The sequence below is a fragment of the Echiichthys vipera genome (assembly GCF_963691815.1).
Source record: "Echiichthys vipera genome assembly, chromosome: 11".
In the NCBI taxonomy this organism is placed as follows: domain Eukaryota; kingdom Metazoa; phylum Chordata; class Actinopteri; order Perciformes; family Trachinidae; genus Echiichthys; species Echiichthys vipera.
The window spans coordinates 10,824,874-10,839,994 of record NC_139836.1 but is presented as its reverse complement, the minus strand read 5'-3'; the positions used below and the strand labels follow the sequence as shown (position 1 = coordinate 10,839,994).

Here is a 15,121-nt window from a genome sequence, read left to right as displayed (position 1 = left end):
AGCGGGAATGAACTTCAAACTCTTGAGTGTGGAGATTTGGCTCAAGCTCCTATCTCCTAACCCCTAACTTTAACTATCACTACCACCTCAGATTAATCAGAAATCCCTATTGTAAGCGAAGTCAGACTAAATGCTTTAACCCAGCCTCTGAGCCTTAAGGCAATTTAAGAAGTGAACCACACAAGATGACCACCCTTAACAAAAAAGTCCTAAATCTAAGGAGCTTAAACTGAAAGTACTGCAAAAACATCAAATAATGAACACACACACACACACACACACACACACACACACACACACACACACACACACACACACACACACACACACACACACACACACACACACACAAATTCATAGGCTGTCCTTGCCTTTCAAAAGTGGCTCCTCTCCCTGACTGTTGGTGTGGAATGATTTTGTTCGGCTGAGTGCTTCTCCAGAAAATCGGCCATCGCTCAGCCAGGCCACATAGTGGACAGAGAGTAAAGCAGTCGCATGAGCAAGACGGAATGAAAGGAGGTTATAATGTGAGACATTTTTTGCCATCAGTTTTCGGTACAGTACGCAAAGACTTGCTCCATATTATGTGTTGTATTATGTCTTTTTGACCAGTTTAACAGAAATTCATTGGATACAGGAGGTCAAGTGAATTGCCAGGAAAAGGCTAACTGCTGTTAGAAAAGCGAGGAAGAAATGGATGGCAGCCATGTGTGGGAAGTGCATATAAACAATATTGCCAATTCAGTCAGTGGAGCAATTGATTTTCTGACAAGACCAATCATAATCCAATAAAAAAGGGCTACAGTTCTCAGGATGAGACACAGACATACACATATCGGATTGGAAATACGGATGGTTCTAACCTGCTCTTACTTACTGTCATCTGTGCTCTAGGGGCATTTAAATTAGTGTTTTTCACTTAATTTAAGATCAGCTCTTCTTAGTACTTTACTGCTTTGTTGCCATCACCGCAGGAATACACAGATGGGGGAAGAATAAGAAAAGCAAAATGTGCACTTAATTAGACAGAAACAATGGAAAACGCCACTGCATTGTGTAAATAGGAGAAACCATGCATAAACTCCTGTTTGTTCTTGAAATGTTATCACTGGTATTAACACTTTTTGATTCATTTTTGGGAGCTTTGCTGGAAATGTTTGACTTGTCGAGTTGACAGCGATGACCTTGACACACTTTAGTTTAGGACTCTCTGAGACTAGACCTTCTCATGTGGGGCTGAGTCAGTTTTAAAGTAGCAATGTCTTCATTGCCTGTCCTGTTTTTCTGTCCTCTCAAATTGTACTCATTTTGTTGGTAGACTTGATGAGGTCGTGTGTAGTGATAGGCCGATACATTGGCCGATATTATCAGGCGATATTTTAGTTTTTTAGGTGTCGGCCAATGTGGGCTGCTGCATTCGCCAATAGTTTTCCCGGCATTATTTACAGACAGGCGTCTACAGGCAAGTCCGTGTTGCTAGAGAAGCCATCTTTAAGTTCAATAAATGTTCTTTTTTTATATCGAGAGTCATAACATTTTTTATCATCATTGTGTAATTTTTATGATGTAAATTGATGGAGCAGAAGTAGTATCGTCTCCAAATATCAGCTCAAAAAAATCGGCGGTCCGTATCGGTTAAAAATCTGTATCGGCATAGAAGGTTTATTAGATGACCTCAATTTGCAACAAGTATATAGAAACGTTCTTATAGCACCATGTTTCCTAGAAAGTTATTTTCCACCCTAACTGGACAACTCACTCTTGGACATGCATAGACAACTGGCTGACCCACAGTGGGTCCTTGCACCGCTGCCATGCAACTTCAGAATAAAGCTCCACAGCAATCTCTCTTCCAAGAATGCATCATTCCTGGAATTGGAGTTAAACTACTGATAGGCGCACACACAACAGATTGCATGTTGTCACTCAGGCAGCCTGTCTCTTAGCTCAAACTCAGGTTAAGATACAATTCAACACAACAATTCAGGCTGCAATGATGGCATCAGTCACCCAGGCTTTACCACTGGGGCTGCTGAGATTGAAGGGCTTTATGAGGTGGGTTTCATACCTCCACCTCAGCAACAAGCACAGTGTCCATTGCAATATCCCAGGTACATACAAGAGGACTTCAGCTGGGTACCACTGGGAAAGTGTGGGCTTTATAGACACCCTTGTCACAACTAGTGCCATGAGTGGAATTATATTGGTTTGAATGAGTAGGGCCGTCTCATTGGTTTGTGGATGTTATTGCTATGATGCATACGATTTAAAGTTGTTACAACCCCCCTTGGGTCTGAGGGCTCATTTTACCAGGGACATGGCTGCATCAGGGAGACAGGCCTATGAAGTATCTCTGCAAGAACTATTGCATCTTAAGCCACAAGCTGGACTTCTCCACATACAGCATGTATGAGTGATTCAACTGTCTAGGTGTTACTGAGGTAGTGATGGTACACACAGTTCTGGAGTTAAGGTCTTTTTGAAACTCATGGCTTTGGGGATATTTCCTGGGTGCTCTTTAATCTGTTTGGCACTGTTGGAGAGAACAAGTTAAATAATTCGAAACAGCATCTATAATCTCTGGCATGTCCTAAAGCCTTTGTACTGCAAGTATGATTTGGCGATAATATGCATAATAATATGGTACACTCACAGTAAACTAATTCTACACATAGATGTATGTTTTTTTAGAGAATTCAAACTGTTTCAAAAGAAGCAAAACCATACTTTGGCTTTTTAGCAGAGTATAAATCATTTTTGTATAATTTTCTCCATTTACTGTTCGAGCCTTTCAGATGAAGGACATTTAGTCTTGTTTCAATACCAGTGAATTATTGATAAGCTAATTTCAAATGTGAAATATGGCTTTGTGTGTCACCTCTATGATTAATTTAAGTGTTCTCACGATTCACCTGCTAAAGCATCTCTGTCAAAGCGACACACTGTAAAATTATTACCTCCACCCTGACCTCACCTATTTAGATATTATATTCTGTAGTCTGTCGTGATTGGACTTTTTCAGTTCCAATATCTGGGCTGTGGGTTTGATTAATATGGTGTATGCCTCACTATGTGTCACTGGGATCATTCTTTTGTGTAAGGCAACATTAGGTACAACTTAAACATTGCTTTTCTAACTTTGTAAAACAAAATGTAAAAAAATAACCGCATAGATATAAATGCACTGAATTGTTGTTTATTATTAAAATAATACATTTTGCACCAGCAAAAAAAAAAAAACTTAAATTAACTTTCAACTCAAATGTAAACCCTTGGAAAGCAGAATTTGAATTGGAAGTCAAGTAAATAATGTATATAGTATATAAACATAGAACTGATATCAGTATGATATCTGTATCAGCCCGATATTAGTATCCAATCAGTACATCCCTAATAGTCTGTGTTATATATCCATGAAGTAGTTGTGTAGCTCATATATTCTATAAATATATACTGTATGTTGATAGATTCAGATGATCCAGAGATATATTTGTGATTCATGTCTTTTTCGACTTCTAGCGTTATATTTGTGCTCAACACTTTTCAAATCTGCAATTCTCTTTTTCGTGCCACACCATAGGCAGAAGTGTGCCCCGACCCTTAAAGACAGGTTATGGTTGACTTGTTTGCTTATGTTAGGGCTTATTTTGCCTTTCGATCACGTAATAGTCCCCATGAATTCTTGGTTATTGTGTCTCATGCTCTTTTTTATTAACTACAGCTGGTAGTTTTCAATAATTCAGGTTATTCCAGATCCCACAGTTATGTAACTTCAACTTCATGATATGATCGTGATGGTGAGGGCTGGTCAAAACATATATTGGCTATAAATAAGGGCTATTGTCAGCTCTTTGCATTCTTTTTGTCCTTCATTTATACGTGTAAACTATAATACACAACAAGGTAGTGTACGAAAATGAGGTGGAAATAAACAATGCCTCAAGCAAAAGTAGAATACGGTGTCTTTGCTGTCTACTTTTTATCAGGACAATGCAGAATGTATTGGTATTTATTTTGAGTCAGAGGGTATGACATGCAACACAGTTCTTAAGGCTCGAATCGAACCTCTGACGTTGCAGTATTGTGGCATGCGCTGTAACCACTCAGCTACCAAGGTACTCCATGTTGTGGTGTTTTCACAGAATACTATAGCAACCTGCCACAGCCAAAAGATAAGTTGTGTTCAAATCTTACAAATGTTGTTTTATCAGTTTAACCCATGGTCATGGTCATGGTCTGAGTCACCAGGGACGGGTGGTTGGTAACACAGCAGTAGCACTTTTATTATTTGTCATTCACGGACCTTGCACACACATTTACAACAGCTGTTAAACTGTTGACTGCACTGTTGCGTTAGGTGCCCTGTGTTACATGATGTTAACAGACACCAGTTAATCAAAAAACAGGGACATTTTGCACACATGTATAAAGCCTTTTAACATACTTTACTTCCATTAAATCCCCCCTAAATATATAGATTATATTTCTCATCATTTCCAATACATTACCTCACTGCCAGCAGCACTGCGGCAGCATGAAACATGTGGGAGGCCATGACGGATGGGCAGAGGTTGTGAGAGGCAGGCAATGAAAGGGTGAGCGGTGCTGGTACAATCACATGCCTGCTGGGTTGGAAGCGGAGTGCAGACATCTGAGGAGGAACTGAGAACCTTGCGAGCAGTGTAGGTGTAATCACGGCTCTATTGTAGTGAACAGCTAGGCCTCTGGAGCCGTGAGCAGCAGGGGACCAAAGCCCAGGCGCTGCCCTTGCAAATCACCATGTCTTTACATTTTTTGAAAAAAATAAAATAATAAGAGCAGAGCATTGTACTCAAGTCTCTGGGTTTGCCATAGCCTTTACCAGGTAGGACAGAAAGTCCGCTTGATTTCTAATAAAGACTAATTTTTGCCTGACATTTCTTACTGAATCAATAAGAGGCAGTGCAGACAGAATATACCTGGCCTACTAGTAGCACAGCCTAAGGATAAGCAATCTTAGTCAGTGGGCCGGGTGATCAATTAGTTTTTCAGAAGGTCAATCCATCTGTACCATTTTGTTATTTTGAGAGGTGGTGAGTCATATCCTTATCTAAACTGTTGCCTGAAGTTTGTCAATTGTTTGCCAATTGTTCAAATCCCAGTGAATATTGTTCATAGTGATAAAAATCTGAGAATTCGAAAACTGTGCAAGACCCTCTTTCATCAAAACATGGAACAGGACTTCCCTCAGACATAATGGCATTGGCAGAGATGTAGTGGGAGTGGGTTATTCAGGGCTGCTTCACTACATTTATAAAGCACTCTCACTGTCACTTAAATATACACATACACATTAAAGCCTGAGCACTGAGAAAACTAAAGACTGCTTTTACAGAAGTTGTGTCGGGGACATGTGGATCATTCAGGTTCTATGTATTTATGCATTTTTTGGTAAATAAGCTCAATCTGGTACAGGCACAATCAATAGAACATTACAGCATTTAGCTGAGCAGCATCTTATGCTTATCAATGATCCGTAGACTGTTTGGTTAGAATATCTCAGGTTGAATACGTGACATTTTCCTGAGCACAAAATCAATACAGTATCTGAGAATATGTAGTACTTGGGCATGGAAGAGAAGATGGCATTGATCAGAAATAATTTCAGGGTTGTTTTTTTTTAGGGGGGGGGAATTAACTTAAAGCTTACATCCATCCGACTGCCTTTACAGGATCGCGGGGGGCTGGAGGTTATCCCAGCGGGCATAGGGCAAGAGAGGGGATACATGCTGGACAGGTCGCCAGACAATCCCAGGGCTGACACATAGAGACAGAGCTGGCTTCTCAGGATCACCAGGCTGCCTTGGTCAGAAACTTTTTTCATACAGAGATTTGGCAATACTTCCATTAAGAAGGTCATGATCGGCTTTGCTTTTTTGCACTGAACCAAACAACTGCCTCGTAATGCTACCTCTGTGTGTGATTTTAGCATACTGGCATTCCAGGAGCAAAAGGGCATGATGTGTAAAACAACAGCATTGGTGTTGCACGAGACCCTCCACTTACAAGACCAGACAATACATGACATTGAGTTCACAAGAACGAGACGAAACAAGATTTTAATACTATTTTTAACTTTCAATATTTTCTTGAATTTGATTTCAGCAGAGAGCTGTAGTGGTGCTGCAGGTGTCTTTGCATAGTGCTTGTGTTAGCCGTGGTGTAGCCTATGGTACTCATGCCAGTAAAGTATTATTCTGTTACCCCGAGCCACTGTGAGGTGGTCCAAAACATAGGCCCCGCCTGTCACCATACAGTCACTGTCTGATCCACACATCGTGTTCAGAAGCGTTGTGATGACCATCACTCACTCATCTCATAGAACACATACATTTTCATGTTATTATCAACCCACACCCGTGTTTTCTCCCGCAATAGGCCTATATTTGTTTTGAACATATGAACTGTATCTATACTGACTGGTAAGCTCAGTCTATGTGTGTCACCTGCTGCATGCTGCCTCACCTGCTGCACGAGAAACAAAGTCAATGAATCCGTTAAACACTGTTGATTTCTTCCCATGGAGCCGACATGAAAACTATTTTGGTTTAGTAAATGTCTGTCAGTCAGCTTTTGAAGGCAGGTTATCCAGCAACTGCCACTCTGCTCAGGAGCTGCTGACAGACGGCTGAGACTGCCGACACAGTGACTATTACTGGTAGCCTGATGTTAAAGAAGTTGCGGGGCTCATGTGTTACGTGTTTGTGTTGCAGTGCTTACGGCACTATCTTCTTACAGTGCTCACTGCTTACGTAATGTCCTTGTCTTATCTGTCACTCTGTTACCATTTCCACTTACATATCGATATTGCAAGCCAACTTTTTACCTCAATAAGAAATATTGTCACATTTTAATATTGCGAGAACTCGCAGGACGATAGCTCATCACAGCCCTAGTGTTAAGTGTGTGTTTGTGTGTAGTTCTGCCATGCCGATTTAATCTGACTATCGCCAGATGACTTTCGTTCCACCTTGCTTCCGTCTTGACTCCGCCTAGCTCCACTCAACCATCTGGAATCGCTCCATAGCCGAGTGATTTCAAGGTCCGCAAAAAATGGTCATGCCAATTAGGACCGCCGGGCAGGGTTTTATAGATGCGATGTAGCAGAGAAGTGACTGTTGTGATTCAGACAACAACGGCGGCTCGGGTCGAGGAAGCAGGTTAACATCGATGCTGCTATTTCATCCGTGTTGTCCAATCTAGTGAATTTTCTTTTTTTAAAGAACACCAGAGAACGGCTCTGAAGGCTTTTGTTGGTTGAAATGATGTTATCGCCCTTCTTCCGAAGGGGTTTGGCTTTTCCCTGCGTCGCTCTCATCAGCGTCACGGGTTGGTTTTGATGTGAGTGGTTGAAACAGCACGTCAATAAAGATGACGGACAAGTGGTTTATCTAATCATATGCAAGGATTTTTGATAAGGCCCAGCCTCCTGAAATCCCCAGTTGAGCGATCCCAGATGGATGAGAGAAGCAAGACGGAAAGAAATTCATCAGGCGAGAGTTAGGTTAACGCTGATTTGCCTCTGTGACTACCTCCACTCTCGGCTTAATAGTGGAACAACTCTGTTTGATTGTCAAAAATGGTAATGAATGTATCCAATATGCACTTAGCAGATGAATAGAAGCATACTAAACAGCTGTGATGGAACTGTTTTTATCCTACACGCAAAAAGAACAGGCATTATGGACTACATTCAATTGCTGATAGAGACCAATCTACATTTCCTTAGAGAGAAGGGAAAGTGCATATTAGAGGTGCAACTTTTGAATTCCTTCCTAAAAATGAGTAATATCAACATGCTACCGATGCAAAATGTTTATAGTTTCCTCATAAAGCCTAGAGCTTTCACATTCAGACTGATAATAACTATTCTTTTAAAGAAAATTTTACGTAGAATGCTAAGAATTTCTTTAAATAAAAATATATATGTATATAGCTGTCTCCTCATGCTATCCTTTCAACAGCACCATACTTACTTCTCCATTGCAAGAGTTGTGTATGGGGGATTTGCATAATTTTTTGAACAAATTATACACTAATTTTGGGCTTTTAGCTTGTGCACCTGAGGGTTTAATTTGCCTTCACACTGCAGTCTGAGTGAATTTGGCTTCAGTTCTTCCATCACTGATATATTAATTAAACAATGTGCAGTTGTTGTTGGACAGAGTATCATCAGACACTGTTGCCACTACTCACTCAAGGACTCCCTAGAGGAGAGAGCGGACGTTTAACCACTGGAATCCATTACTCTTAAAGCTCCAGCCCTCAGTGGCCTTCAGTCCCGGTCATCCTTCAAGGTCCCGGAGAAAGGCTGGGCCATGTAGTCTTTAGGTCTGGCTAGCCTCGAGTCTCCAGGGCCCCAGAAGTCATGTTGAACCTGAAATTTGGCCCACAGGAGTCCAGTTCATCACTGCTGCTTTCAACCCAGGCAGTGCAAATTGACATATTATACAGCAGAGGTGCAGTTAAAAGTGAATAGGGACTCCCTTCTTTATTAGTGATGTCTTATGGCTGTTAGTGACCAGCTTTCACTTTCTTTGCTCATATCTGTGCTTTCACTCTCACTGTCTGTCTTTCTCTTGGTCTTTATTTTTCTCAATATTCTTACAACTTGAGACATTACAACACGTTTTTTTCTAATTTCTGACATTCTTTCGTTCTCCTTTTGTCTGCATTAGGTTTGGAAAATAATCCACCATATTTTTTTTTTATATATTACATCCTTAACCCATGACAAAATTAAAATGGAACACTGAAACATAATCTATAGTAGAGACAATATGTATTTATTTATTACTTTTAAGAACTGCCATTGGTAACAAATGCTTTGGTCTTCCTTGGTATCCCTTTAATGTCCCACACTCATCCCATAATGCTCTGTCAATAAGGACTGCAGTGCGTGCGTGTGTTTGCGACCTTGTGTACAATAGTGTGTGCCTGTAATTCATTTCCAATCTAGTGATTTTTTTCACAGATGGCTTTTAATTAAGTTCTGGACACATTTCAATGATGATCAAATAAACGTAGATCATAAACAATAAAAATCAACTAGCATTGTAATAGCCAAGGATCTAAATACTTAGGTAAATAGGTACTTTTGTATTTCAGCATTAATGTTATTAAGAAGTATCAAGACTCAATTAACGGCAACATTTAAATGACTCCTCACGTAGGTTTATAACACAAGGTTTCTGAATAGACTCCGATAAACATGCTTCTCATTTAAATTGATCTTTCTATCTCTCTATGTACTCTACATTATGTCTCTCCTCCTCCTTTCCTTCCATAAGTAGTAGCTCTCAGAGGGAGAAGAGGGTGATTTCTACAGTGCACTTCAGATAAGACACAGCAGGGAACTCTCTTCATCCCTCTCCAACTGTCTCACTACTTAACATTCTGCTTCCCATAGGAAATAGTCCCCATTTTTTCCAAACCTACAAAGCACTGCTGAGGCATATATGCAGGAATATGAGCCTTAGCTAATCAATGGGATTTTGCACTTGTGACGGAATAGGTACATGCAATCCTTCTCATCTAGCATGCAGTGGTATCTTAGTGGCCACTGGTCTCGCCAAGCTTTGCTGGGCATTGTCTATGGTGCGGCTCATTTATAGAGAAGTAATTGGACAGTCTTCTACGATAATAAAAACAGAGGGATTCACTGCTTTGCATTTTGCGCCTGGTCACCCACATTGACTTATGGTCTGTATCACACAGGTCCAATCAATTGGCTGATGGCCAGGCTATTGCAACCCAGTGGAAGGTACGAAAGGCCAAGCAGATGACTATATGTCTGATGGCTCTTTGTTCTCTGGTTACCAAACAGTAACTGTAGTGTAGTGGCTACAGTATACTTTCTGTGTTATTGGAGTGCTGGAATGCAGAGAATTTCATTATAAGTAGCTGATGATCCAAGGTTAGGTTTCTATATTAGTTTTCTTTTAGTACTGAATTGTACCACTTATCCAAACGCAGCATTTTGACCTTCAAAACCTTCCAGGTGGATAAAGAGAGAACAAGATAAGAATGTATAAGGTGAATGGGTAATGGTTATGTTGTGATTCTGTTAGCAGGCATCACAGCCTCCAGAGTCTAGATTATCTGCACCTGCACACAGCCAAGTCTGCTTACCTCTGAAGTACCACAGTGGCACACTGACACAAACTGTTAAGAATTGGTCATCTGTGCTTCTCAGTAAAGCTTTGAACTGGTGTTGCTTGAAATGCTTTGAACACAGAGGCACCGTCAAATCTGGGAGATCAAACTGGTGTCTGAGTGTGTGTGTTTACTTATTCGAGTGTGATGTTATTTACTGAACCTTGTGGCATTTGACACTGGGAGGTGTTAATAAGTCATTGTTTCACATGCTGCTGTGTAGACAGATAAAAAAAACAGCATGCTTTAGGGGAGGAAAAGGATGCGTCATATCACAAACTTTCACCACACACATCCAGATCTCATCCTCTTTCCAAAAAAAGGTGCAAGCACACCAGCACACACTCACACACACACTCACGTTCGCACACACACACACACACACACACACACACACACACACACACACACACACACACACACACACACACACACTCACACGCACACACACTCACCTAATGCTCAAGCATCAAATTGCCTCCTTAACATCAAAGAAAGGTTGATAAAGAAGACACCTTTGCCAGGCACACATACAGGTATGCATGTGCGCACACACAAACAAGCACAAGCAGGAATATTAATTCATTCACTTAAGAGTTTTATTTTGTGTATTTTTATCCCTTTGATTTGTTCGTGTGCTCCAGCGTCAGGCTGCAGGGTACCTTTTTACAGGTGTTTCCAGTTCTCTCATAAGCAGACAACTTGACATGCATAATAAATATATCAGAGAACTGCAGCTTAGATGTTTATTCAAATGCAGTTATTGTTGTGGATTAGTAACTCTGTTACTTTACTCAGCGACTATCATCATATCCTTTTTTTGCTGCAGTGGAGCCTCTCGGTGACCAGAGCAGAATGTGGCAAAGTTGTATGGTCTTATTGTTGTTTTGGTTCTTCTTCTTCTTTTTCCTCCGAGAGGTGTTTAACTTTGACAATTAGAGGGGGTTACTACTTACTTGTCTTATCCTTATTCTCCTTATAAAAAAATAACACAACATAAGAATGGGTGTTGGAAGTTTGAAGTTTTACCCATCCAAGATCTAAATGGGCAGGAAAAACCCTGATAACCTTTAGCAATTCTGACTTTCAAATCTGCTTAGTTTACTCTATTTCAGTCTGATAAATTACCTGCAACACTAGGCGTGTTTCCGCTAGCCCTATAGAGTGGTCGCTCGGAAAGTTTCAGGACACACCCTCTCAAATGGCCGTTCACTCACCGTGTTTCCATTATTAAAAAAAAAGGCCCGACAGGGATTTACGAGACTCCTGAGGTGACATATCACTCTGAATGGGTATAGATCGCCGGTGATCAGCTGATCAGTGATACAGCGCTGCGTCCCACTTCCTCAAAGGGAGAAATACAGAATAGGTTGATTTAAGGTGGCCTGTATGATTCACAATGTCAACTTATGTACAACTTGAAAGTTGTTCATAAGTTACTTGAAAGAAATCACTCCACCTTAAAGATTTGAGGTGCTGTGAAAGTGTGTTGACAGACGTCCCCCCTGCCTGCAGTACTAACGTAACACTGTGTGTGTGTGTGTGTGTGTGTGTGTGTGTGTGTGTGTGTGTGTGTGTGTGTGTGTGTGTGTGTGTGCGCGTGTGCGCGTGTGTGTGTGTGTGTGTATGTGTGTGTGTGTGTGTGTGTATAAATGGGAGAGGGAGAGGGAGTACGCAGCAAAGTGCTGTGCCAGTGCATGCACAGATCATTTTCTGTGCTGCGTTCTACTACACCACTGGATAAAAGTGTCTACTCTACTTTGCTGTGTTGTTGTGGCGTCTGTACTACCACACATCACATTCCGCTGAGAGCTTCATCCAATCAGCAATCGGATATATCTCAGGGGACAAAAGAGGCCCTGCTCTCCGACAGGGCCATTTTCTACAAGGTCAAATTAGGGGCGTTTTTAGCAAGATAGACCCACCTCATTCCGGGTTGTCGACCATAGTGGAAACGCACCCACTGTCTGCACACATCAGATGACACAATGAGGGTCCCACACTGAACCCTGTGATATCTGTTCCTCTCCTGGCCTTCCCCTGCAGCTACACCACTTGAGTCTCTCTCATCTTCCTGTCCCTTAATTCCTCATCTGGCTAAATCTGGTTGTACAGACTAGTTTCAGCACTGCTCATCCATGGGAGGAGGTTAAAGTAAAAAGTGAGAAGAAGAATGGCATGTACATGCATGTACACACAGTTTTATAGACTCTGACACAGCCAGACAATAATACAAGGTGGCATGTACACCTAAATGCAACTCCACACTCCCCTGAAACCTGTGCAGACAGACTGTGGGGTCAACTGCTCTCTTACCATGTCACTTTAGATTTGGCTCTGGGCTCAGTTCAGTTCAACATGACCTCCTCCATGTGGTCATGCTCTTCCCCTGCAGTTAACAAGGCGACACATTCTGGTGCGTGTGTGTGTGCGTGTGTGTGTGTGTGTGTGTGTGTGTGTGTGTGTGTGTGTGTGTGTGTGTGTGTGTGTGTGTGTGTGTGTGTGTGTGTGTGTGTGTGTGTGTGTGTGTGAGAGAGAGAGAGAGAGAACAGGTACCTCAAGCAAGTGTCTGTTTCCGTTAATACTATATACCTTGAACACCTCCCGTCCTCCAGTACAACCTTTTTTTTCTTCTATCTGTAGGCATTCTCGTGTGTGGCTGTTTTGAGATAAAATTCCAATTAATGAGGATGTTCCTCGAACTTACAGACCAGCTGCTCTGCAATACCTGGGGACTCCTCTTTTCTCCACTTGCCAGGTTTCGACATTGCGGAGGCAGCATTCTGATATGGCATTGTGCTGCCTTTCTGCCCAGTTGATATTTCTTCACTCTTAACTTTTAGATACCCAAGGGAATTTTGGGAAACCACACAGATAGACAATGCTTATATTTACAGACAACAAGGTGTGACAGATATCTTCTGTCAATAGGATATCCAGATGCCATTGAAGGTGTACTGCTGTGAGAGTAAAATGTGTTTTATAAGAAGTTAAAAAGTGAAGCTGCAACAGACATTCCATCTAACTGAGATGCCATCAATGTATCCAATGTGCCCAAATTAAACTCTGCTGCCAGCTGGGTATGGCCGCTTCATTCTGTACTGTCATTATCTTTTCATGCTCATACTGTATAATTTGAGATTACATTGAAGCAAGCGAGCACCATGGTTTCACCGAAGCCTTCCTTTAAACCTTTGAACAGAAATGATACAACCGTCTTTTTAGAGCTGCAAAACAAACACAAAATGTCCTTTTTTTCTGACAAATCATGCAGCATAGTCCACAGAGAAGTCAGTAGTGGAGTCTTACAAACATCTCTTGATGTGCGGTTGTGAGAGAATGATAACTGAACTTTCATTCTGTGGTAAAAAAAAAAAAAAACATCACAGGCTATTAAAGTCACCTATGTTTTATCATTTACCAGTTTGAGCCACTGAAAATTTACTGAGTCAGCACTTTACCCAGCCACGTAAATAATTTCCTTTATTTATCTAGACTGACATAGAATACATTGTTTTTTTGCAGTCATGATTTGGGGGAGTCACTGTAGAGGAAGAATATGCACAATTACAGTCACAAATGGGACATTGTGTTCCAAAACTAAGGTCTAAATTTAAATATGATCTGTGGCTAATTGGATAAGGCTTCTGTGTAAACTACATAAAGGTCAGAAGTTAAATTTGTACTAAACATTTCTTTCTATGGTAATGGGAAAAACATTCATTACAGTGTAAATCAAGGTATGTATGTATTTGTATGTCTTCCAGAATACACCGGTGGGCATATCAGTGTTCATGGTGAACGCCACAGATCCAGACCAAGGCACTGGAGGCAGCGTTCTCTTCTCCTTCCAGCCTTCCTCTCCATTCTTTTCCATCGACGGGGCTCGAGGCACTGTCACCGTCACCAAACCCCTGGACTACGAGACAACTTCAGCATATCAGCTCACTGTCAACGCCACGGTCAGCACGCACATAACAGAACAGACATGATCTGCTTACATAATTGCAGAGCCAACACACTCAGTCAAATGAATACACATGTATTGACTGAATTTTTGTTTCTGTTTCTATCAGGATCAAGACAAAGTGAGACCTTTGTCCCGTCTTGCCAATTTAGCCATTACCATCACTGATGTCCAGGATATGGACCCCATTTTCACCAATCTGCCCTATAGCACCAACATAGAGGAGGACGTTCCACTGGTCAGTAACACAATCCTACCTGACATCACACTGCCACAGCTTGTGTCCTCCTCATGCAGCTTTTATGTGAAAGCTGTATTCTGTCCATTTCTTTGTGTCCTATCCGTCTCTGTTGCAAACTTATTTTTCACCTCTTTGCTCATCCCCAGCTCCTCATGTCCAGTGTTCATACTCCTCTTTGATTATTCAGGAGGTGTTTGGAGCAGGTTCAAGAGAAATGTGGTTAAAAAGCGAGGCCTGAGTTATTATCAGGACAGGATGCCTCACCTCTCATCCTCTCTTGTGAGCCTCCCCTCAGGAACCCACACACACTCCAACTCTGCCCCAGGCCCCTACCTACAGCACTGCAAGTGTTGGAGACTGTAATTACCGCAGGAGATTTACAGTCGTGCTTCAGGGATGTGAGGCCTCTAGCAAAGGTCACTATATAGGATATAGGATTTATCTCACCATGCTACCTCATGTGCTCATACGGCTGCATATGTGTGGAGTATGAAGTCTTTGAAGAACCAAGCAGTGGAGTCTCGCTATGACCTTACCTTTTGTCTTTATTGCAAGTAGGTTTGTAATGGGTATCTAATACACTGAGTGTCTGTTTCCCTGTACACCATTATGTTCACTCCCCTGACTCAGCCCTCTAAACTCAGTTCCCAGGTGGCTAATGGTCCAGCTATTGATGTTTCTACTAGTAGAGAGAGAATTACACACAGGGGCATAATACG

The 15,121-nt window shown here is 41.6% G+C and overlaps 1 protein-coding gene across 1 annotated transcript in view; it reads left to right on the top strand.

Moving 5' to 3' along the window:
• Positions 1–15,121, top strand: part of cdh23 (cadherin-related 23) — a gene marked incomplete at both ends in the record, with an annotated part of 172,866 nt that overhangs the window by 55,533 nt on the left and 102,212 nt on the right. Inside the window, 2 exons of the mRNA XM_083923263.1 lie at positions 13,962–14,156; positions 14,271–14,399. Coding sequence (XP_083779389.1) covers positions 13,962–14,156; positions 14,271–14,399 — 324 coding nt within the window. The remainder of the gene's footprint in view (positions 1–13,961; positions 14,157–14,270; positions 14,400–15,121) is intronic.